Source organism: Hylobates moloch, unplaced genomic scaffold (genome assembly GCF_009828535.3).
Source record: "Hylobates moloch isolate HMO894 unplaced genomic scaffold, HMol_V3 SCAFFOLD_10, whole genome shotgun sequence".
In the NCBI taxonomy this organism is placed as follows: domain Eukaryota; kingdom Metazoa; phylum Chordata; class Mammalia; order Primates; family Hylobatidae; genus Hylobates; species Hylobates moloch.
Genome location: NW_026652285.1, coordinates 104,531,483 through 104,555,725, shown reverse-complemented (window position 1 = coordinate 104,555,725; position 24,243 = coordinate 104,531,483). Strand labels below are relative to the sequence as shown.

General features: G+C 43.1%; 1 protein-coding gene and 1 long non-coding RNA gene across 8 annotated transcripts in view; one reads left to right on the top strand and one right to left on the bottom strand.

The window, feature by feature from the left end:
- The first annotated feature begins 228 nt into the window (after positions 1–228).
- The window catches only part of SETX (senataxin), a 92,822-nt gene continuing 68,807 nt past the window's right edge, over positions 229–24,243 (top strand). For 2 of the 6 annotated variants that reach the window (XM_058444750.1, XM_058444748.1), the window contains exons 1-8: positions 229–362; positions 1,567–1,671; positions 3,230–3,336; positions 7,544–7,727; positions 10,513–10,723; positions 14,429–14,538; positions 20,055–20,274; positions 21,843–21,962. In XM_058444750.1, coding sequence (XP_058300733.1) covers positions 7,551–7,727; positions 10,513–10,723; positions 14,429–14,538; positions 20,055–20,274; positions 21,843–21,962 — 838 coding nt within the window. In that variant the 5' untranslated portion in view covers positions 229–362; positions 1,567–1,671; positions 3,230–3,336; positions 7,544–7,550. Of the gene's footprint in view, positions 363–1,566; positions 1,672–1,983; positions 2,068–2,106; positions 2,349–3,229; positions 3,337–7,543; positions 7,728–10,512; positions 10,724–14,428; positions 14,539–20,054; positions 20,275–21,842; positions 21,963–24,243 lie in introns of those variants that run through there. The other 4 variants (XM_058444749.1, XM_032165479.2, XM_032165481.2 and 1 more) reach the window with 4 other exon arrangements.
- LOC131384335 (uncharacterized) lies at positions 3,337–23,648 on the bottom strand. 2 transcript variants are annotated; one of them, XR_009215077.1, is made up of 3 exons: positions 23,469–23,648; positions 14,733–14,846; positions 3,337–4,008 (listed from the first exon to the last, which is right to left on the bottom strand). It is a non-coding gene; the product is annotated as an uncharacterized LOC131384335 (long non-coding RNA). The 2 variants fall into 2 exon arrangements; XR_009215076.1 differs by lacking the exon at positions 23,469–23,648 and adding an exon at positions 15,388–15,559.

Below are 24,243 nucleotides of genomic sequence, written 5' to 3'. Positions count from 1 at the left end.
AAAAAAAAAAAAAAAAAAAAATTATATTTGATGACTGTGTTGGTATAAAGGCTGTGTTGCTATATTAGTGTTATATGGTAAAACAAAATATGTTCAAAATATTTGACAGCTTGAAGAAGTAGAAAAGAAGAAAATAACGGTCAACGCGTGCTACTCCGTGGACGGTTAAATTTGCATAACGGCCACCACGCCCTTCCAACAAGCCACGCCCCCTTGCTAGAATCTTCGGTTGCCTGGGGCCTTTCCCGCAGTGTTCCCCCGGGCTTGCTCCTCATCCTCGGGCCAGGGTTCTCCTCGGTAAGGCTGTATCTGACCCACTTTTCCCAAGCTGGCCCATCTCAGCCTCTTCTTTTCTTTATCGCGTGAGTCACTACTACTGATTGTTTAATTTCCCTGTCTCCTCTATTAACTGTAAGATGGTGACGCTGCATCATCGGGGTCAGTAGTAGGTGTTACTAAAAGGGGGTGGGGGCCGGGCGTGGTGGATCACGCCTGTAATCCCAGTACTTTGGGAGGTCGAGGCGGGGCGGATCACTTGAGGTTGGGAGTTTGAGACCATCCTGGCCAACGTGGTGAAACCCCGTCTCTACTAAAAACATGAACATTAGCCGGGCGTGGTGGCACACGCCTGTAATCCCAGCTACTCGGGAGGCTGACGCAGGAGAATCGCTTGAACCCAGGAGGTGGAGGTTGCAGTGAGTCGAGATTGAGCCACTGCACTTCAGCCTGGGTGACACAGCGAGACTCCATCTCAAAAAAACCAAAAAAGCGGGGGGGGGGGGGGTGGGGGGGCAGGCTTTCCAGTGGATTTTACTCCTTTTTATTTATTTATAGACTTTTCTGAGACAGGGTCTTGCTTTGTTCCCCAGCCTGGAGTGTAGTGGCACAGTCACGGCTCACTGCAGTCTCGATCTCCTGGGCTCAGTGGATCCCCGCCGCCCCCCCCCCCCCCCCCCCCCCCAAGCTGGGCCCACAGGTGCTAATTTTTTTTTTTTTTTTTTTCCTGAGAGGGAGTGTCGCTCCTTTGCCCAGGCTGGAGTGCAGTGGTGCGATCTCAGCTCACTGCAATCTCTGCCTCCCAGGTTCAAGCCATTCTCATGCCTCAGCCTCCTGAGTAGCTGGGATTACAGGCACCCGCCACCACACCCAGGTAATTTTTTTATTTTTAGTGGAGACGGAGTTTCACCATTGTTGGTCAGGCTGGTCTCGAACTCCTGACCTCAGGTGATCCACCCGCCTCGGCCTCCCAAAGTGCTGGGATTACAGGCGTGAGCCACCGCGCCCGGCCTCGGTGGCTGAGTTTTAATTTTTTTTGTAGATACGGGTGTCTCGCTATGTTGCACAGGCTGGTCTCTCTGAACTCCGGGCTCAAGCGAGCTCTCGCCTGGGCCTCCCAAAGCGGTGGGATTAGAAGCGGGAGCCACCGCGCCGCCGCGGGATTTACTCTGCTGTGTTGCGCATCGCGCGCATTGTTCGCAAGACCTAAGGTTTCTCTTTCAGTAATATGAAGGATATACACATATTCTTCCGAAATTACACGTTTCCATAATTTACATTACATTTTAGGTCTTTAAAGGAAATCTAAAGAGAAAAATTACTTCGTCACCGTAGTCCATCCGCTGAGACACCTGAGGCGTGGAAAAAAGAAGACGGAACGGAAATGGCTAGCGGGTAAGGGCTGACCCCACCCACAGCGGAGCTCAACCCGGAGCCGCCCCGCCCGCAGGAAGCCCCGGGCGGGGCCGAGGTCAAGGTTCCGCGGCAAACTCTCCCCGTCCACCCTGACGAGGACTCGGGATTGCTCGGGCCCCAGCTGCCCGGACGTGACGCCAGCGCCCCGCGTGGGCGTTGCACCGCGGCCGCTCTTCCCATGCCCCGCCCCCTGGGGGGTACCAAAACCAGAAGGCGGGGGCGGGGCCTGCGGCCGGCCGACTCGGTGCGGGGGGCGGGGCCTACTCGCGGCAACAGCTGGTTGGTAACTGCGGCTGCGGGCCCGCACTTCCGCCGGTGGCCGAGAGCGGGGCCGGGTATGGAGGTGGGCTAGAGGCCGACGCCACGCAGAGCGCGGTGAGGGTAGCGGCGGGCTGGAGGCCGCAGGTCTGGCGGGCGTGAGCGCAGGCGCAGCTTGTGCTTGCAGGGCCGCGTCGGGGAACCATCGCGGCGCTTAGGTCCCGGTGGGCGGATGGGGGAAGAGTCGGCGCTGGCTCGGCCGCTTCCCTGAGCGCGGGGGCGGGAGCACCCCTTGACGGCTGGCGGCCGCCTGTTGCCTTCCTGCGCGCTGGACCCGGCCGCTGCCACCCCCTGTCCTTCTGTTGTCTACACTGCGGTCTCGTGGGAACTGTTTTTTGGTGTGGACACTGCGTAGTTTCCTTGGGGCTGAGCGGGAGGTCTCGGGGTGGAAAGTGTCGGTTCCCTCCACACGCTGGTCTACCTCCTGCGTGGAGTCCCTCCCTTTGTTGTTTTTTCTTTTTTCTTCTTCTTCTTTTTTTTTTGAGACAGGGTCTCGCTCTGTCACCCAGGCTGAAGTGCAGGGGAGCAATCACGGCTCGCCGCAACCTCGACTTCCTGGGCTCCAGCCATCCTTCTGCCTCATCCCCCCGAGTAGCTGGGACCATAGGCGCGCGTCACCACGCCCGGCTAATTAAAAACAAAATGTATTGCAGAGACAGGGCCTGGCTGTGTTGCCCAGCCTGGGCTCAGCTACTCCAGGGATCCTCCGAGCCGCCGCGCCCGGCCGGTGCGTTCGTTTGGAGGAGAGTCCGTTTCTCCCACTTGGAGGGACTGGAGCTTTTGCTGCTGGCCACAGGGCTTTCTCCATCCTCCCCAACTTCTGGGATCTAAGGATGTGCCCAGAAATTTGCACGACCCAAGTGAAACGGGGATGACTGCCTTGAGGGAAAGGAGCTCCACAAGGAGAAGGCCGAGTGTGGTATTTGATAAGTGACACAGCTGAGGATCCTAGGATTGATGTTACCTGCGCTGGCTAATAACTTGGGGGATTTTTGGCTCGGTGCCTAGCTATCCCCGTGAGTGGGGACAGCCCCCTGTGGAACTGGGAGTCAGAATTGCAGTTCTGCTGTTACCTGGAAGTCCACAGCCAAGTTGTCTAATCTATCTGGGCTTCCTCATCAGCCAGCAGTAGCTGTCTGTAATAGGATTGACACCAGGCTCAGATGAGATAGAGTATAAATGCCACTTACCAATTTCGTTTTTTGTTTTTTAATTTCAGAAATGTTCTTTTGGGGCCAGAGTCTGGGCATATATGAATGCAAATCCGTGTTTGTTCACAACTAAGCCCAGCTGAGACGATCACTTTTCTGTAGGCCATTTGCCCAGGTAATAATTTTTTTTTAACAGGAGTTCAGAGCACCAAGGTAAGTGCAGTGATGGAAACACGTGCAGAGTCCTAAAGGGATAGAGAAGAAGGTCATCAGAGACAGACTGGAAGAGAGGACGGGTCGGACAGGCCCCCCCCAGACGTGATGACACTCAGGAAGGGCTTGCACACTGGTTGTTCTCAAATCCAGCTTTCTCTTGGAATCTTAGTGGGGTTCTTTAAAAGGGAAACAATTTTATCCATAGGATCTTTTCTACTTTTTTTTTTAAGTTCCTGAGGTAAGTCTGATGTACATTCACAGTCAAGTACCAGGCAGAGGTAGAAGGGTGGGTTTCCAAGGCCAATGGAAGAGCTTCCATAAAGGCAGGGAATACCAGTCAGCATGAATGGTTTCAGGAAGAGCAAGTCAAGGGAGGTAAGTGTGGAGGAAAGAGATGATGTGGAAGCTGGATCATCGCGGGCCTTGTGTGTGTTGAATTCAGCAATTTGAATTTTATCCAAACATTGGAGGAGGAGTCATTTGTGCATTCGAAGTCCAGTTTGGGGCTTTGGCCTCTGGCAGCATTTTGGAGGAGGAATTGGTGGCAATCAAACGAGATAGATCATTTAGGCTTCTTCAGTAATCCAGGCAAATGATGAAAATTTATTGAACTAAGGTAGTGGCGGTTGCACTGAGAAGAAAGTAGAGATGTAATTAAGGGGTAGGCTCTGGAGCTCAGCGATTGCAGCTGAGGGAGAAGGAGCATATAGGATAATTCCTAGGTTACTGGTTTGAAAATTGAATGTATGGTAATGTCATCAACAAGGGAATATAGAACAAATAACAGATTTAAGGGAAGGACTTCGTTGGGTTCTGGTCATGTTTACTTTGAGGTGCCTGTCAGATATGTGAGTAGAGATACACTGTATGCAGTTGGATATTGAATATATCTGGAGTTCTAGGCTAGGCTGTCAGTTATTGAGTAGGTGGAACAGTGCATCGTTGCACTCAACCTCCCCAGTAGGTGGGACTACAGGTGTGTGCCACCATGCCCAGCTAATTTTTGTATTTTTAGTAGAGACCGGGTTTCACCATGTTGGCCAGGATGGTCTCGATCTCTTGACCTCGTGATCCCGCGCACCTCAGCATCCCAGAGTGCTGGGATTACAGGTGTGAGCCACTGCGCCCTGCCTGCATTAAGTTTTACAATACATTCTCAGTCTGGGCAGCTTCAATCTAGGCAGTAGTTGAAGCAGTGGTTTGAAGTAGGTCGCCCAGAAAGAGAGTACTGAATGAAGAGGTGAGAATTCTCAGGACAAGCCTTCGAAAACTTTAGCATTTATATGAGTAACAAAGGCAGGGGTAATTATGAAGGAGATTGGGTAGAAGTGGTGTCCAAAAATGGTGTGTTGTAGGTAAGGAAAGCATGGGCAGCATCTTCATATGCTTTAGCAGAGTCAAGTCAGGAACCTATTGGATTGGTAACGTAGAGATTGTTAGGGAGTTCACATTCAGTGGAGTGTAAGGGTAGAAGCCAGAGTGCAAAGGAGCTGAAGAGGTGGGAGGTAGTGAATCTAAACTTCCAGATGTTTAGCTGAGAAGTGTAGAAGAAAGAGATTGTTATTTGAAGTTTCTGGCTAGCTAATACTGAGAAATGGATAGCCTAAGGATAAGTCTGTAGAAAATTACAGTAATGCCTCTGGTGAAGCATCCTATATTTTTGGTTTTGACACATTAGCTCTCTTTTTGGTGGGTGCTCAGAGAGTTGCTTTAATTTTGGTTTTGCAACTTGAGTATTGTCTGGACACACACATTTGTCATTCACTAATGATTCCAAGCAGTTACAGTCTGATGAAACTAACAAAATAGACCTCAAGAAGAACTGAGTTGTATAAAAGTTTAAGAGGATTCACAGTAGTTTAGAAGCAATAATTTTCTCCCTAAAAGACAAAATATGCCCTATTGAGGTTTCCTGGGCTTAGCCATTAGGCCAGTGATGATTTTAAATTTGAAGACAAAACCACACACACAGCCTTTTGAAGAAGAACCACGGAAGCATATGTTCTCTTGTTGGTGTGCTCTGCAGCTGTTTTCTCTGTTATCTTCTAGCGGCCATGACACTCACCTATTTTGGTAGTAAGTCCCATATGCTTTGAGAAAATTTAGTCTTGCTTTTTCGGTTGTGGAAATAGGCTAGTTTTCTAAGTGAAATAAAAAGCAAATTCTGTAATTTTCTTAATAGAAGGTTTCTTTTGTTGTCTCCTTTGTTAGTAATTATTTTAAAGTACACAACATTTAGAGTTTCAAGTAAGGTAAGTGGGAAAAGAAGTACGCAACATTTTATTTGCATGGTAGTCTCACTTAAGTTTTTTAAAGCTTCAATTGGCTGCAGTCTGTTAGCTGCTGACATCATGCTTCAAATGTTTGAGAAACCTCCATGAAGTTTCACTTTCTGTTCTTAACGTCTTCTAAGTTCACTTTCCATATTGAACTAGGTTACTGGAAAAAAAACAGCTTCTGTAAGCTGTTAACTTTACTAGTAGTGTGATGTTGGCCTCTTAGGTATAAGTAATTCTTCTTTTGAATAAAATAATTTTAAATTCTGCAGAAATATATTGAAGACCTTATCCCATGTTACTTGGCATTTCCTAGTCTGCAGTGCCCTTGTAGTAGGAGGCATTAATAAAATGTAATTGAATTAGAGTTAGTGTCAGGAAAGGGCGGTACTCTGCGGCTATCACTGCATACTCTTTTTTTCCCCCGTGTCGATGAGAACTGTGTAACTCATTATCCTTTTCCTCTGCTTTCAGGAAGCTTCTCATGTAGAACTTAGTGAAATTAAATTTCTTCTAAAGAAGTTTTGATTTCGTTTTTTGAAATCTCATTTTTTAAACGTCCTTTTGTGTGTATGTACTTAAATGTTGAAAGCTACCCTAAATTCTTTTTAGAACCATGAAGAAAGTATACCTCTTCAAAAGCATAAGTAAAAGTAATATTTAATAAATTTTAAAAAATCAATTCATATGATAGTGTATTTGATTATGCTTATGCATTTCTAAATATTTAATTGTGGGTATAAGAAGAAATTAAAGAATTTTTAAAAATCACTTTATTTTAGGAACTAGCTTTATGCCACAGAAGCCTCAGCAGCCAAGCCTAGTTTCTGTTGAGATGTTTTATATTTCCTGTTGGTAAAGATTATGTATTCTGAATTTTAGGGTGATGGTGATACTCAAAAATCTCACACTGCCACGTTTCCATTCCCACATACTCAGTGTCTTCACTTAGGTTTCTTTTTTTTGTTTGTTTTGAGACAGAGTTTCACTCTGTCACCCAGGCTGGAGTGCAGTGGCGCAGTCTTGGCTCACTGCAACCTCTGCCTCCCACGTTCAAGCAATACTCCTGCCTCAGCCTCCCGAGTAGCTAGGATTGCAGATGCGCACCACCAGCTAATTTTTGTATTCTTTTTAGTAGAGACGGGGTTTCACCATGTTGGCCAGGCTGGTCTCAAGCTGTGGACCTGAAGCAATCTGCCCACCCCGGCCTCCTAAAGTGCTGGGCTTACAGGCATGAGCCACCGTTCCCACCTTACTTAGGTTTTTCAACCTCCTTCTAACCTTCTTTCTCCCTGAGTGGAGAGTTTTTAAACATTTTTAAAAGCTGCCTCTCCTGTGAATTTTATTACCACCAATATATTGTGTCTGTCTTTATGTACTGTATGTTTATCTGAGCTTTATATCTAAAAAGAGGAGGGTTTTTTCACGTCCCACTAACTAGTTTTTGATCTCTTTGAGGGTGACATCACTCCTGATGAGAATGCATGAGCTAGGTCCATTCAGTTTATGAAATGAACTTAAGTTTGTAGTTGGTAACTTTTTTCCCTATTCCAAAATGTGTACTTTGAAAATATTGGTAAGTCTGGGTCTCTATATTTTCTATCAGTACTGTGTAGTTTTGAGCCTTCTCTGTAGCACAACTTTATGTTGCCTTATGATACTTATTCCTTATACAATGCTTTCATTTTTCTGTATTTTTCATATGTCAAAAATAGAAGGATTTTTTTAGTTTAGTGAATCAGTGATTGATAAGCCAGCCAGCAGAAGATTTGGGCTTTAGTGACACATTTTAAATTGAAACCAGGGTCGCAAGTTGGAAGTGTACCTATTCTTGACACACAGTAGGTCTGAAGTTGGTTTTCTTCTTGATGTCATCTTTTCTGGCTGTAGGTACAGAATGAGCACATGTTGTTGGTGTACGCCAGGTGGTGGTTCCACCATTGACTTCCTAAAGCGCTATGCTTCCAACACTTCGTCCGGTGAATTTCAAACAGCCGACGAAGACCTCTGCTACTGCATGGAGTGTGTGGCTGAGTACCACAAAGCAAGAGATGAATTGCCATTCTTGCATGAGGTAAAGTATATTAGATGGGCAATATTTTTCAGAGCTTGATAGCTAGGAAGAATAAGTTTGAACTCTGTTGGAAGTATTCAGAGAAATGATGATACGATTTCAACTTTGTGGGGTTTTTTTTGTTTGTTTTGTTTTTGTTGTTGTTAGAGGTGGAGTCTCACCCTGTCACTCAGGCTGGAGTGCAGTGGAGCCATTATACATATATCATTTTACACATTCGAGTATATTCCTAGGACAAATTCCTGAAAGTGGAAGTGCTGTCTCATGATTTTCCATGGGCCACATGGGTTTTCATAGTTTGTTTTGCTATGTTTTGGAGACAAGGTCTTTGCTCTGTTGCCCAGGCTGGAAGTGCAGTGGTGCGATCACGGTTCACTGCAGCCTCAACCTTCCGGACTCAAGCCATTCTCCCACCTCATCCTCCTCAGTGGCTGGGACTACAGGCATGTGCCACCATGCTCCGCTAATTTTTAAAATTTTTTTGTAGAGACGAGGTCTTACTATTTTGCCCAGGCTGGTCCTGAACTCCTGAGCTCAAGTGATCCTCCCACTTTGGCCCCCCAGTGTTGGAATTACAGGCATGAGCCACCATGCCTGGCCGACTTTGAAGGCTAATATAAGTCAAGTACCTAACTCATTGCCTGGTATATAGTAGGTGCTGAGTAAATGTTTATCACTGATGGAATTGAAACCTGGATCAGAATTTTATCATCTGTCACTTTTAGTCACATTGGTATAAAATAATTTAATGAAATAGAGTCATTGGGAGGGGATTTGTTTCATAATTTTTTGGTCAGTGCTATAATACCTGCATGTATCTGAATATCTGAATGGCCTGGGTTTTTGTTAGTGGGGTTTTTTTTATTTTTATTTTTGGAGACAAAGTCTCACTCTGTTGTCCTGGCTGGAGTGCAGTGGTGCGATCTCGGCTCACTTCAACCTCTGCCTCCCAGGTGGGTTCAAGTGGTTCTCCTGCCTCAGCCTCCCAAGTAGCTGGGACTAAAGGCATGTGCCACCACACCCGGCTAATTTTTTATTTTTAGTAGAGATGGGGTTTTACCATTTTGGCCCAGCTGGTCTCAAACTCCTGACCTCAGGTGATCTGCCCACCTCGGCCTCCCAGAGTGCTGGGATTACAGCTGTGAGCCACTGTGCCTGGCCAGGGTTTTTTTTTTTAAATTGGTAGTAATAACTTCTTTTTTTCTTTTTTTAATGGGCAAATGGCATAAATCTGTAAGGGCAAGCATATTTTCCAGTCATAATAACAAAAGTGAAAGATATAATTCTAAATATTTGGCTTTGAATATTTGGTTTATTTATTTAATGAAAAACAGAATGTAGACCATAGAGATATGTACAGTATATAGAGGAGAGGATGATTAGTAATGGATTCGTGTTGAGAAACGTGCGTTTTATAAGGTTTTCTAATTAAGAAGCTATCCAGCGTCTTTTATACTACAAGCTGCACTAAGGTAGTTAGCTATGGCTAGAACATAGAAGGGAAGACATAGAAGGGCCTCGGTTTTGCATTTGACAGAGAAGCTCCAGCTTTTCTTTTTTTTTTTTTGAATGTAGTTGATAGGGATGTTGAGATATTTATGGAAAAATTCTACAAGAGAAGTGTTTAAGGCTGAGCGCTGTGGCTTATACCTGTAATCCCAGCACTTTGGGATGCCAAGGCAGGCGGATTACGAGGTCAGCAGTTTGAGACCAGCCTGGCCAACATGGTGAAACTCCGTCTCTACTAAAAATAAAAAAATTAACCAGGCGTGGTGGCGGGCGCCTGTAATCCCAGCTACTTGGGAGGCTGAGGCGGGAGAATCGCTTAAAACCGGGAGGCCGAGGTTGCATTGAGCTGAGACCACGCCATTGCACTCCAGCTTGGGTGACAGAGCGAGACTCTGTCTCAAAAAAAAAAAAGAAAAAAAAAGTGTTTAAACATATCATACTATTTTTTGTTTTCTTGTTTTGTTTGTTTGTTTGTTTGTTTGTTTTTTTGTTTGAGATGGAGTTTCCCTGTTGTTGCCCTGGCTGGAGTGCAATGGCGTGATCTCGGCTCACTGCAACCTCTGCCTCCTGGGTTCAAGCAATTCTCCTGCTTCAGCCTCCCGAGTATGGGATTACAGGCATGCACCACCACGCCTGGCTATTTTTGTATTTTTAGTAGAGACGAGGTTCCTCCATGTTGGTCAGGGGGGTCCTGAACTCCTGACCTCAGGTGATCCGCCCACCTCAGCCTCTCAAAGTGCTGAGATTACAGGCAGGAGCCACTGCGCCTGGCCTGTTTTCTTTTTCTCTTAGAGACAGTGTCCCTCTGTCATCCAGGCTGGAGTACAGTGGCACAATCATAGCTCACTGTAGCTTCAGATTCTTGGGCTCAAGTGATCCTTCTGCCTCAGCCTCCAGAGAAGCTAGGACTGCAGGCATGCACCACACCTAGCTAATTTTTCTTTTTTTTTTTTTTTTTTCAGTGACAGGGTCTTGCTTTGCTACCCAGGCTGGTCTCGAACTCCTGGCCTGAAACAGTCCTCCTACCTCAGCCTTCCAAAATGCTGGGATTACAGCTGTGAGCCACTGTGCCTAGCCAATGTCTCATACTGTGTGTTACTCATTTTTTATAAAAGTGGCCACATTTGAATAGTTTTCTTTAAATCTAAAATACAATCTTTAATATTTTACATTTCAGAATTTTTGTACTTAGGAAAAGGCTTTCTAGGTCGTCACATTCAGTGTATTTTGTTGATGATAAGACATAATGCACACTGCGCATTTTATTTTCCTCTAGGTTTTATGGGAATTAGAAACCTTACGTCTCATAAATCACTTTGAAAAATCCATGAAGGCAGAAATTGGAGATGACGATGAGTTATATATAGTAGACAACAATGGAGAGATGCCACTGTTTGACATCACTGGGCAAGACTTTGAAAATAAGCTTCGAGTTCCTCTTCTTGAAATACTGAAATATCCTTACTTGCTTCTACATGAACGTGTTAGTGAGTATCTTGATGGTTCCTGAAGTTATATCAGTTTTATTATTTTAGTGTCATAAGAATTTAGGCTTATCTATATTGCAAATTTGTTTGCTAAACATATAATTAGGATATATAATTAGGACTTCATTTTTTTTCCAGCATTTTTTATTTTTTGGGTTCAAACACAAAATACCTATTTTTAGGGGCACAGTTCAAACTTATCTTTTTCAGAGGGTAACTGAAGATTGTTTTTATTTTTCTTTTAGAGACAGGGTCTTGCTGTGTCTCCTAGGCCAAAGTGCGGTGGCGCAGTCATGGCCCACTGCAGCGTCTACCTCCTGGGCTCAAGTAATACTCCTGCCTGAGCCTTGTGGGTAGCTGGGAGTACAGGTGTGTGCCATTGCGCCCAGCTAATTTTATGTTGTGTTTATTGTAGAGATGAAGTTTCACTGTGTTGCCCAGGCTGGTGTTGAACTCCTGGACTCAAGCAGTCCTCCCACCTCAGCTTCCCAAATTGCTGGGATTATAGGCACGAGCCACTATGCCTGGCTCTCAACATTTTATTGTGAAAGATTTTTAACATAGAAAAGTAAATTATACAGTGAACATGATATACTCATCACATAGATACACGGTTGTTAACATTTTGCTATATTTGCTTTATTACGTATCTGTTCATCTCTTTGTTCAATTATTAATAATTTTCATTCTTGCCGGGCATAGTGGCTCACGCCTGTAATCCCAGCATTTTGGGAGGCTGAGGCAGGCGGATCACCTGAGGTCAGGAGTTCGAGACCAGCCTTGCTAACATAGTGAAACCCTGTCTCTACCAAAAAATACAAAAATTAGCCAGGTGTGGTGGCAGGCACCTGTAATCCCAGCTACTCAGGAGGCTGAGGCAGGAGAATCACTTGAACCTGGAAGGCGGAGGTTGCAGTGAACCAAGATTGTGCCACTCCACTCCAGCCTGGGTGACAGAGGGAGACTCTGTCTTAAAAAATAGTAATAATAATAATAATTTTTAATTCTTGTACTATGTCTGTGGCAGGATTCTCAGCCTTGCACTGGTGACATTTTGGATAATCCTTTGCTGTGGGCTGTGCCATGCATTGTAGGACGTGTAGCAGCATCCCTGGCCTTTGTCTACTAAATGCCTCTAGCGCTCCCTATCTCCTTTGTGACAACCAAAAATGTCTCCAGACATTGCTGAATACCCCTTTTGGGGGGTGAGGTATAAAATCACCCCTGGTTGGGAAATGCTATTCTGTAGTAATTTTCATTAACCACCATGGCATGGCTTATTATAGCTGTCTAGATTTTGGTTGTTGATATTTGCATTTCATAATACGAATCTCTTGAAAGTAAAGGCATTTCCCTAACCTATCCAATCTAACAATACCTTTTGTTTTTTTTTTTTAAAGAGTCTCACTGTCGCCCAGGCTGGAGTGCAGTGGCATGATCTTGGCTCACTGCACCCTCCGCATCCTGGGTTCAAGCGAGTCTCCTGCCTCAGCCTCCCGAGTAGCTGGGATTACAGGCGCCTGCCACTACACCTGGCTAATTTTTTGTATTTTTAGTAGAGACAGGGTTTTGCCATGTTGGCCAGGCTAGTCTCAAGCTCCTGACCTCAAGTGATCCCCCCACCTCGGCCTCCTAAAGTGCTGAGATTACAGGTGTAAGCCAGCGTGCCTGGCCCAAAATAACAATACTAAAATCTAGTTCATTTTCATATTTTCCCAATAGTTGCAAAATGTGGTTTTGGCTGATTTGCTTAAATTAGAATGTAGTCAGGGACCACACATTGTATTTGGTACATAATTCTTCCAACTCTTTTAATTCAAAACAGTCTTCTCAGCCTCGGCAGCACAGCAACACCCTCCCTCCCCCATCTCTACAAAAAAGAAAATTTAGCTGGATGTAGTGGCACGTGCCTGGATTCCTAGGTACTCAGGAGGCTGAGGTGGGAGGATCATTCGAGCCCAGGTGGTTGAGCCTGAGGTGAGCCATGAGCACACCACTGTACTTCATTCTGGGCAACAGCGCAAGACCCTGTCTCTAAAAAACCCAAAAACAATCTTCAGTTGACCCTTGAACTGTGCAGATCTAGTCATACATGGATCTTTTTTCAACCAAAGTGGAATCAAAAATACCATATTTATGGGTTGCAAAACCCGCTTCTCTGGAGGGTCGACTTTAGGTATATGCTGGTTTCTCAGGGCCAGCTGCAGGACTCAGCTGTGTGTGGATTTTGGTATCCTAGAACCAAATCCCTGCACGTGCCAACTGCGTTGGTACAGAAACCAACATGTGCCCTCATCTTTTTTTTTGGCCATGAGTTTGACTTGTTGGGAGAGGCCATATATTTGCCCTGTAGGATAACATACTTTATGGATTTTTCTGATTTCTTTCCTGTACTGTTACTTATCTTGTTTATTTACTGTATTTTCAGTAAACTGAAAAGTAGATCTAAAGATGGGATTAGACAAGTCGGTTTTGTCTAAACCAATTCAAAGTAACTAGATTTGAAAATTCTAAGACTTTTTCAAGTATTAAAGAATAATCTATCCATAAAAGTATATAAGCTTGATGTTTTTTCGCAAGTCAAACAGATTTGTGTAGCCAGCATCCAGATCAAAAATCGAAACATTATCAACATCCCAGGAGTGCCCTTCATGCTTTTCTACTCATTATGCCTCCCCATCCCTAAAGCCAACCACTGTCACTAGTGAAAACACTCTGATATTGAAAATGTGATATGAAAAAACGACAATATTTTTTGAAATTTTACAGCTAAAGTTGATTCATCTGAAAGAGTAAATGGATTGTTCAATAAATGGGAGTGGGATAGCTAGTCACTTAGGGGTAAAGCTGACTTTGTTCCTTATTTTTGTATCAGATAAAGTCTAGGTGGATCAAAACATAAAATACAAATGGAGTTGGACCTATAACCATATGGTTACAGGTCCTTTATACATTCCCTGTGGAGATAATTATCTTAAGTGTGAATAAAGAGATACGTTCTTTTTTTTTTTGAGACGGAGTTTTGCTCTTGTTGCCTAGGCTGGAGTGCAATGGCACAATCTCATCTCACCTCAACCTCCACCTCCTGGGTTCAAGCGATTCTTCTGCTTCAGCCTCGTGAGTAGCTGGGATTACAGGCATGCTCCACCACGCCTGGCTGATTTTGTATTTTTTTTTTTCTTTTTTGAGACAGAGTCTCGCTCTGTCACCCAGGCTGGAGTGCTGTGGCGCCATCTTGGCTCACTGCAAGCTTCGCCTCCTGGGTTCACGCCATCCTCCTGCCTCAGCCTCCCGAGTAGCTGGGACTACAGGCGCCCGCCACCACGCCCGGCCAATTTTTTGTATTTTTAGTGGTGACGGGGTTTCACCGTGTTAGCCAGGATGTTCTCAATCTCCTGACCTTGTGATCCGCCCACCTCGGCCTCCCAAAGTGCTGGGATTACAGGTGTGAGCCACCGTGCCCGGCAAAAAAGGGATCTATTCTAATAAGGTCAGAATAATTTCTAAGAAAACCCTGTGATCAACGGATTTAGCCTGTCAGGTAAATGTTGTTCCTGCATTTACAATATAAGCATTTTTATGCCTCATTTTGGAAAAATAAAAAGCAAATTTTTATTTATTTACAGAATAGCCCAAGGAGCCTAATTTAGGGAATCTTGATAAGGTGATAAGATTTATGTATTTTACTTACTTTTTTCTTTTTAGACGAGTTATGTGTTGAAGCACTTTGTCGGATGGAACAAGCCAATTGCTCCTTTCAGGTGTTTGACAAACATCCAGGGATCTATTTGTTTTTGGTCCATCCCAATGAAATGGTGAGTGTGAGTGTTGGGCGATAGAAGGGTATATTGTACTTTTGTACCTATAGATAGCTATAATAGCGGTTTTTGGTGTGGATTTTGTTTAAAATGTTTGCTAAAATTTTTCTTGCTTTAAAATTTGCTACAGTTAAGTAGAGGGCGCTCTGGGGTCAAAGAAGAGGGGATCTGAGAGGGTAAGGGATACTTACCGACAGGTGATGCTTGAGCTTAAAAGACAAACGGGAATAACTTGATGTCCTTTCAGTATGTTGAATTGAACTCAAGAAGATCTCTTCTCCTGACTTTCTCACCTGCTTGACCCACTGCAAACACATGGAGATACCGGTTAAAACATTTGAAAAGTTATTTTTCTGATAGATTAGAATTAAACCAAGGGAAGATAGGGAGGGGGACTGGGAAATTCTGGTGCTAGAGATGAAGAAGGACAAAATCCAGAACAGTGAGCAGGAACAGCAGCAGATAGCATTGAAACCTGACATAGCCCTTTGGCTAAGGTTTGAGATCTTGTCACCTTTTGTGGTAAGACAGTCTGTGCTTCAGGTCTCATGCCTAATGCCACCTAGAACTGAGTGACTACATTAAGCCAGTAGCCAGGAAGGGCTGCTCTGCCAGTGTAAGGCAAGAAAAATAAAGTTTTTTAAAAAAAGCATGGTAATGGGATTGCCAGTCAAGATGATGGTGAATTTCAGTTTCCTCTGGGCCAAACACATACCAATGATACAAAAAAATGCAAAAGGAGGAAATTAAAGAGGTATAATCACATTCCTCCAAAGGAAAACTTATTTCTGTGGACCAGCAATGGTCACAATGGACAGAAACATAAAGTAATAAATGAGTGGAAACCTGTAGGCCTGGGTGGCGGTGGGTAGCCGGAGATTCAGCTTGTGCAGGACAGCAGGAATTAGAAGTATACTCTAGGCAAGGCAAAGAACCAAAGCCAAACTCTGCACTCCAAACAAGGGGTGGATGGGGGTGCTCCTTTGCCTGTGAAAGAAGGTTGCCAAAGTATTAAAAAGGTTCACTGGCTTTTTAAAAGCTGTTTATGTATGGAGGAAGCAGGTCTGGTCTTGTAACCAGGGCCTGGGCGAAACACTTGCAGCCTTGGTGACGGAGTCTACCTAGCCCTTATGTAACCAAAGGTTGGGAGCCCTGAGCTGCCGATAGTAGACCTAGTTCTGGAGCAGGACTCTGAAGGATGGATAGAAAGCAGCCCAAATTTATATTTAGGAAGGGGAGGGGTAGTGGTAGGAGGGACACAAAATTCCTCCCTGTCGGATGAGCTTGCAAACCAAATCCCTGAAACACATGAGGAAAGCGCATGCTCTGACAGAGAACAAAAACCAGCGCTGTTGGTCCTTTCCCTAGGTTTAACTCTAGAGGAACTTAAAAGATAAAATGGAGAACATTGAGAGAAACTCTGAGTTGAAAGGGGCTGGTTTATTAAAAAAACTTTTTTTTATTATTATATTTTTTGAGACAGAGTCTCGCTCTGTTGCCCAGGCTGGAAGTAGAGACAGGGTTTCACCAGGTTGGCCGGGCTGGTCTCAAACTTCTAACCTCAAATGATGGACCCACCCCGGCCTCCCAAAGTGCTGAGATTACAGGTGTGAGCCACCACGTCCAGCCGACAAGGGCTGTTTTGAAAGGTGAATGTGGGAGATGGGGAGGAGAACATCCTTAGTTTGTGAATTCCTTTTCACTCTGGGGTATTGGGTCCTATCTGGCAGTGCCTATAGGAGGCACTATGGAATTACCTCTCAGAGCATTCTCCCACAGCCAGAGAATAAAATGGGCTGTGGGAGAATAAAGTAGAAAAGGAACTGTTAAGGTTCTGCTTCCAGTTCTTCCTCGCCATTGCCTTAGATGAATAAAACCTGCATCCAAATCTGTTATCAACTAAAAGATTCGATCCAGGTGAAGGTAGAAATGAAATCAGCACAGTGGATAACCCCTAATGTTTGTGAGGCACTGAGACAAGCACGTGGAGACCAATTAACCACTGATAATTGCTTCAGTATCATCTCCTCTTAACCCCAGAACTTGGGGGATTACAGCCCAGTAGTGTCTTCTAATGCTGCTTCTCCCCGGGAGTAAAGAGTGACAACCTGACTTAGAAAATTAAAATGCATGGCAGTGAGTGATTACGTTTTTCTGGCTTGGATTTTATCTACCACTCAGCCCTGAATTGATTGGGCATAAGCCAGTCTGGAGTCTGGCCTTCCACAGGCACCGCCTGATAGGAGCCAATACCCCAGAGTGAAAAGGAATTCACAAACTAAAAATAATAGACATACAAGAGACATAAAGATTTCAGCAGAAGCAGATATATTAGGACACTTGTCCAATATATTTAAAATTATTATAGTAAATGTGTTAGAACAAATACGGGAAGATACTAATGTGAAATGAGAACTAGAAAACGTGAGAACCAAGAAACCTACACGTTGTGCACATGGACCCTAAAACTTAAAGTATAATTAAAAAAGAGAAAATGTGAGAACCAAGCCAAGTTGTTGTAACATTGAAAAATGAGATATTTAAAATAAAGGCTTCAGGAGATGGGATAAATAATACAGTGGGTACAGCCAAGAGAATGAGTGACTGAATTAGAAGACCAGATTGAGCAAATCCCTTAGAAGAAAAGGAGAAATAGAAAATATAAAAAGAAAAGCTAAAAGATAAATGGAGGGTAGAAGTAGTAGTGTTAACAAAGATGTAAGACGTCCCAGAAAGAGAAAAATAAAAATCAGGACAAAGAAATACCGGAGATATGGCTGGGCACGGTGGCTCATGCCTGTAATCCCAGCACTTCGGGAGGCTGAGGTGGGCGGATCACCTGAGGCAAGGAGTTGGAGACCAGCCTGGCCAACATGATGAAACCCTGTCTCTACTAATAATACCAAAAAACTAGCCAGGCGTGGTGGTGCACGCCTGTAGTCCCAGCTACCTGGGAGGCTGAGGCAGGAGAATCGCTTGAACCCGGGAGGCAGGGGTTGCAGTGAGCCGAGATTGCAACATTGCACTCCAGCCTGGGCAACAAGAGCAAAACTCCATCTCATGAAAGGAAAGTTGTACTATATGGAAAGAGAAGTTAGATCCCTACCTCATCATCATTCATAATGACAAAATCTATCTAAAAAACCATAGTTAGTTTCAGTTTTCAAACTCTTCGCAGGAAATAGAGGTGTATAGCATTTAGATTGTAAGGTGAGGAAAGGTTTGTTTTATTTTTTTGAGACAGGGTCTTACTCTGTCACCCAGGCTGGAGTGCAGCAGCGTGATGACAGCTCATTGTAATCTCTGCCTCCCAGGCTCAAGCATTTCACCAAAATCTCCTTCCTCGGTCACCATGCCCAGCTAATTTTTTTGTAGAGATGGGGTTTCGCCGTGTTGCCCAGGCTAGTTTCGACCTCCTGGGCTCAAGTGCCCCCGTACCTCAGCCTCCTAAAGTGTTGAGATTACATGCATGAGCCACCATGCCTGGCCTGAGGAAGGGTTTTATAAAAACGAAAGCATTGATTATGAAAGGAAAGTTGATGAACTTGATTATATTAGAATGAAAAGTTATTGTTTATCAAAAAGCACCATAAAGAGAGTGAAAATACTAGTTAAAAATTGGGTAAAGGGCTGGGCATGGTCACTCATGCTCGAAAGCCCAGGTCTTTGGGAAGCCAGGGCTGGAGGATTGTTTGAAGCCAAGAATTGAAGACCAGTCTGAGCAACATAGCAAGAACCTATCTCTACAAAAAAAAATTTTTTTTAATTAGCTGGGCATAACGTTGCACACCTGTAGCCCTAGCTACTCAGGAGGCTAAGATGGGAGGATCACTTCAGCCCAGGAGGTTGAGGCTGCGTTGAGCCCTGATCATGCCAGTGCACTCCAGCCTGGGCAACAGAGTAAGACTCTGTCTGAAAAAAAAAAAAAAAAAAGTGTTCCTCTCTTTGGGTTTGTCTGATGTTCCCTCATGCATAGGTTCAGGTTACACATTCCCAGCTGGAGTACCATGTAAGTGATGTTACTGTCCTCAGCTTGTCATATGTAGAAAGAGGCACGCCATATCCTTTGCAACTCATGGTGATGTAAATTTTGAGCATTCAGTGAAGGTGTTGTCCCATTTCTCTGCTGTATAATTTCTATGGTTTAGATACTTTCAAGACCATGTAAATACTCCGCATTTCACCAAAATCTCCTCCTAAATTTAGCATTCATTAATGTGTCTTGCCTGAACTATGATGATTGCAAGATGGTAATTTCCTAACTCCAGCACTCTCCATGTTTACTAGTTACCACTTGACATTGATTGTACAGTAATCAAGTCTTTTCCCCTTCTACCACTTATTATCAGTAAGGACTCATGGATTCCAAAACTTTTTCAGTAGTTTATAATTTGTTGCTTATGTTGGCATAGAGCTCATGCTTTTACCTGTGGGGTCTGTGTCAATCTGCAGTAAAAAATGTTTTCCTTGTGTATACATATACCTATATAATGTGTTCTGTAAAATAATACTTTTACTATGAAGGATGCACTCTTGATATTTTTCTGTTCTATTTAGTGTGTGTGTTTTTTTTTTTTTTTAAGGCTGGTTGTGAGCACTAAATTTAATTCATAGTCTCCAAGAAATTTAAAATCACTTATTTATGCTATTCTGCCATTTAGAAATGCCCTTTGATTTCTTTTGAGATTCCTCATTTTGTGTTTTCTTTCCTTTTTTGGACATTCTGTTATGGAAAATGATAAACATAAAAGTAGCGAGAATGGTGTAAAAGTAGCGAGAATGGTGTAATGAATCCCCTATAATCCATCAGTTAGCTTTATCAATACATGGTCAACATTCCATTCCCCTTGGATTAGTTTAGAGCAAATCTTAGACATCAGAGCATTTCATCCACAAAATATTTCAGTATGTATTTCTAAAAGATAAAGACTTAAAACAAAAAATATTATTATATGTATATTTTTTGAGATGGAGTCTTACTCTGTTGCCCAGGCTGGAGTGCAGTGGTATGATCTTGGCTCACTGCAATCTTTCCCCACCAGGTTGAAACAATTCTGCCTCAGCCTCTCAAGTAGCTGGGACTACAGGAGTACACCATCATGTCCAGCTAATTTTTTTGTATTTTTGGTAGAGACAAGGTTTTGCCATGTTGGCCAGGCTGGTCTTGAACTCCTGACCTCAGGTGATCTGCCCGCCTCAGCCTCCCAAAGTGCCGAAATTACAGATGTGAGCCACTGCGCCCAACCAGAAAAATACTATTATTGCATCTAAAAGAATAATTCCTTAATGTTGTGTTGCCAGTCATGTTTGAATGAGTGGAAATGATTGTCTAAAACTGTTTATTAGGGGTTAGTATGTTCAAATCAGGATCAAATAAGGTCCACACATTACATTAATTAATATCTCACATGTCTTTTAAAATCTGTAGAGAATCCTGTTTTATGTATGTTCTTGCTGTTTGTAGACCATTGCTTATTGAATTAAGTAATAAATATATTATGTTCTGCATTTAGGTTCGGCGTTGGGCTATCTTGACTGCAAGAAACTTGGGGAAAGTGGACAGAGATGATTATTATGACTTACAAGAAGTTTTAATTTGCCTTTTTAAAGTCATTGAGTTGGGGCTTTTAGAGAGTCCAGACATTTATACTTCTTCTGTCCTAGAGAAGGGTAAACTGATTCTTCTGCCCTCACACATGTATGATACTACCAACTACAAAAGCTATTGGTTAGGTGAGTATTGTTCCTACACTAATATAATTAGTATTTTCATATAGTTCTGTTTTTTGAGACAGTCTCACTCTGTTGCCCAGGTTGGAGTGCAGTGGCACCATCTCACTCACTGCAAGCTCCACTTCCCAGGTTCAAGCAATTCTCCTGCCTCAGCCTCCCGAGTAGCTGTGATTACAGGCAAACGCCACCACACCTGGCTAATTTTTTGTATTTTTAGTAGAGACAGGGTTTCACCATGTTGGCCAGGCTGGTCTTGAACTCCTGACATCAAGTGATCTGCCCACCCTGGCCTCCTAAAGTGCTGGGATTACAGGCGTGAGCCACCGCGCCCGGCCCTGTAGTTCTTATGAGGGTCCTAAAAGGGAAGTGTTCTCTTTGGTGATCTGATAAAACTTGCTAAAGATAGGATTTTATAGTTCTCAGTTCTTATTCTGTCATTAAGTTGACTTAACTATTACATATCTTGTTATTAAACAGTATTTATATCCTAGAAACTTCTCTGTAGTAAATGGTACATTTTCAAGCACTGGCAAATGAATCAAATCTTGTTTACGGCCACATTTTATTAACAAAATATTAGTGTAATAGTTGGCTTTAAATAGGATTTGATTGTTAATACTCCTTTTTCAGTGTGTAAAATATTTCCTGGTAGAACTGGGCATGGTGGCGCACACCTACAGGTGTGTTGTCCCAGCAACTTGGGAGGCTGAGCCAGGAGGATCATTTAAGCCCAGGAATTTGAAGCTGCAGTGAGCTAGGATTGTGCCACTGCACTCCAGCCCGGGTGACAGAGAGAGATCCTGTCTCTTAAAAAAAAAAAATTAAATTTTCATGGTAGCAAGAGTTGTCAGCATTGTTTACAAGTCCTATAGTGGCTCAAAATACTTCTTTTTTTTTGTTTGTTTTTGAGATGGAGTCTTGCTGTGTCACCTAGGCTAGAGTGCAGTGGCACAATCTCGGCTCACTGCAAGATCCGCCTCCTGGGTTCACGCCATTCTACTGCCTCAGCCTCCCGAGCAGCTGGGACCACAGGCGCCCGCCACCACGCCCGGCTAATTTTTTTGTATTTTTAGTAGTGACGGGGTTTCACAACATTAGCCAGGATGGTCTCGATCTCCTGACTTTGCGATCTGCCTGCCTTGGCCTCCCAAAGTGCTGGGATTACAGGTGTGAGCCACCACGCCCGGCCTCAAAATACTTCTATACCATATCCTTGATTCCAAATCTTAAGGTCACATGTCATAAATGGCAGTGATTTTTTTTCTTTCTTAGTGGTATATGGAATATGGTACAGCTTAAAATTGAAGGCATCTTATATTGATGAGATACAAGTTACATGGTAGTTATCTTAGAAATTGTTTTCTAACCATTTTCTACTTTCACACTTGAATTAGTCTAAAGTTCTATTACTTGGGAGCAGTTGTGTATGAATATCTGAGACTTAAATGTTTGAGAAACTAAATACTATCTTGCTTCATTTTCCTGCCTTGTTTTTCTTTTGCAAACGAAACCAGGCATTAGAATAGTATTATTTCATCAATTCAAGATAACTCTAAATGATCTTACAGGTATTTGCATGTTGCTGACCATTCTTGAGGAACAAGCCATGGATTCCCTATTGTTGGGCTCAGACAAACAAAATGATTTTATGCAATTGATACTTCACACTATGAAGAGGAAAGCAGTTGGTAATAAACTTTACTTGCTGAATGTTTTTGAATATAGTGGTGATGGTGCACTTTAAAAATGATAGTGTCACTGCAGGAATTGGTGTATGTTGTGGAGAAAAGAATTTTTCTGGTTTAGTAATAGATTCAGACTTTTGTTTTGTTTTGTTTTGTTTTGTTTTTTGATACGGAGTCATAGTCTTGTTGCCCAGGCTGGAGTGCAATGGTGCGATGTCAGCTCACTGCAACCTCCACCTCCCGGGTTCAAGAAATTCCCGTCTCAGCCTCCCAAGTAGCTGGGACTACAGGCGTGCACCACCATGCCCGGCTAATTTTTTTGTATTTTTAGTAGAGATGGGGTTTCACCACGTTGGTCAGGCTGGTCTTGAACTCTTGATCTCAGGTGATCTGCCTGCCTCGGCCTCCCAAAGTGCTGGGATTACAGGCGTGAGACTTTTAAATCAGAAAGGACCTTTATAATTTAATTCAATACCTTCCTTTCATAGAAGAAGGGAAGTTAATCTACTTTTTCATGATGAAAAAGTTGGTGGTAGGATGAATATCAGAACCTCTGGGAGATCCATTTGTAATGACATTGTGGTTAACATTGGGAAAGCCTTCTCTGTCCCATGGCCTCCCTTTGCCTGCCTCTTTTGTTTCTCTGTGGTTCTCTAATACAGTAACTGCCAGCCACATGTGATTATTAAAATAAATTTAAGTCAGTTAAAATTAAAAATGCAGTTATTTGGTCCCACTAGTCATATTTCAAGGCTCAGTGGCCAACCGTGCCTGTGCTGTATCCTGTACTGTATCGAACAATGCATAGTCAGAACATTTCCATCATCATGGGACATTCTCTTGCATATGCTGCTCTAGATAGTCTAGATAATGAGGCCTAAAACTTGTAGTCATGTTTATTATTAGATCCTGACCTCCTTTTGCTGATGCTTGTATCATGCTAATCGTGAAGGATCTGTAATTAAATAAGTGCTTCTAATCTTTATGAAGTAATGAATTAATAAAGACCAAGTATACCAGATCCTATGAAAACATAATGAATATAATTTTTTCCCCTCATTCTCTTCTCTTCATGCAACTTGAATGTTGTATATAAACTCATTTGTGGGAGATTCTAATATAAATATATTAATGTTATTCTTTTGTTGATAGGGCATATATATATATATATATATATATATTTTTTTTTTTTTTTTCTTTTGAGACAGGATCTCACTCCATCACCCACCCTGGAGTGCAGTGGCTCAATCAGTCAGGTCTCACTGCAGCCTTAACCTCCCAGGCTCATGTCGTCCTCCTGCCTCTGACTCCCTAGTAGCTGGGGCCACAGGCATGTGCTACCTTACCCAGCTAATTTTTAAATTTTTGATAGAGACAAAGTCTCACTGTGGGCGTAGGCTGGTCTTGAACTCCTCACCTCAAGCAGTCCTCCTGCCTCGGCCTCCCAAAGTGTTGGGATTTACAGGCGTGAGCCACTGAACCAAGCCTCGTCTTCAAAATTTTAATTACCTCTTTGAGAAACTTTTCATAATCGTCTTCACTTAACTACTTTGTTTCTTGTGAGCTTACTAGACACAGGCACTGTTTCAGATGCAGTGGAGGATACAAAAATATATCAGAAAGTTCAAATGACTGTGGTAAAGTCTGAGAAGTATGAGGGAAGTAAAGTCACAAGTTCTAGGATGATGTAACAATAGCAGTAACTGAGTGAATTCAAGCACTTGCCTCAGAAGAGTACTGTAGATGACTGAAGTGGGGGAATGTTTAACATAGGAGGAGGCATTTAAGCTGGACTTTTAAGGATGGATAGGATTTTGGTAGGTTGTGCTAGAAGTGAGGGCATTCTAGTGCTTATTTTGGAAAAAGCCAGTGATCTCTTTGTGCTGTAGATAGTTTATGATTATAGGAATATGAAAAATAAAAATGGAAATAAACAGTAGATCAATAGCTTTTAAGTTCTTGACTGAAGACTTTGAATTTTCTTGGAAGACATTAAGTAGCCATTGAAGGTCTTTGAGTAGGCAGTATCTTGCTACTGCATATTTGATAGAGAAGCAGGAAGTTGGATGAAAAGTAGATAACAGCAAAGCCATGTTGAGATACAGATGGGTGAAGAGTGTATCTTTGCCTTACTCCTTAGCTAAAGAATTTAGTCATTTACACTAGATGCATGACACAAAATTCAGGATCATGCTGAAAGAGAATTTCTTGTATTATGGGCTTCATGTAGATCTGTAAATACCAAGTTTCTTTCTCTTTCCTTTATTTTTTTCCTCTTCTTTTC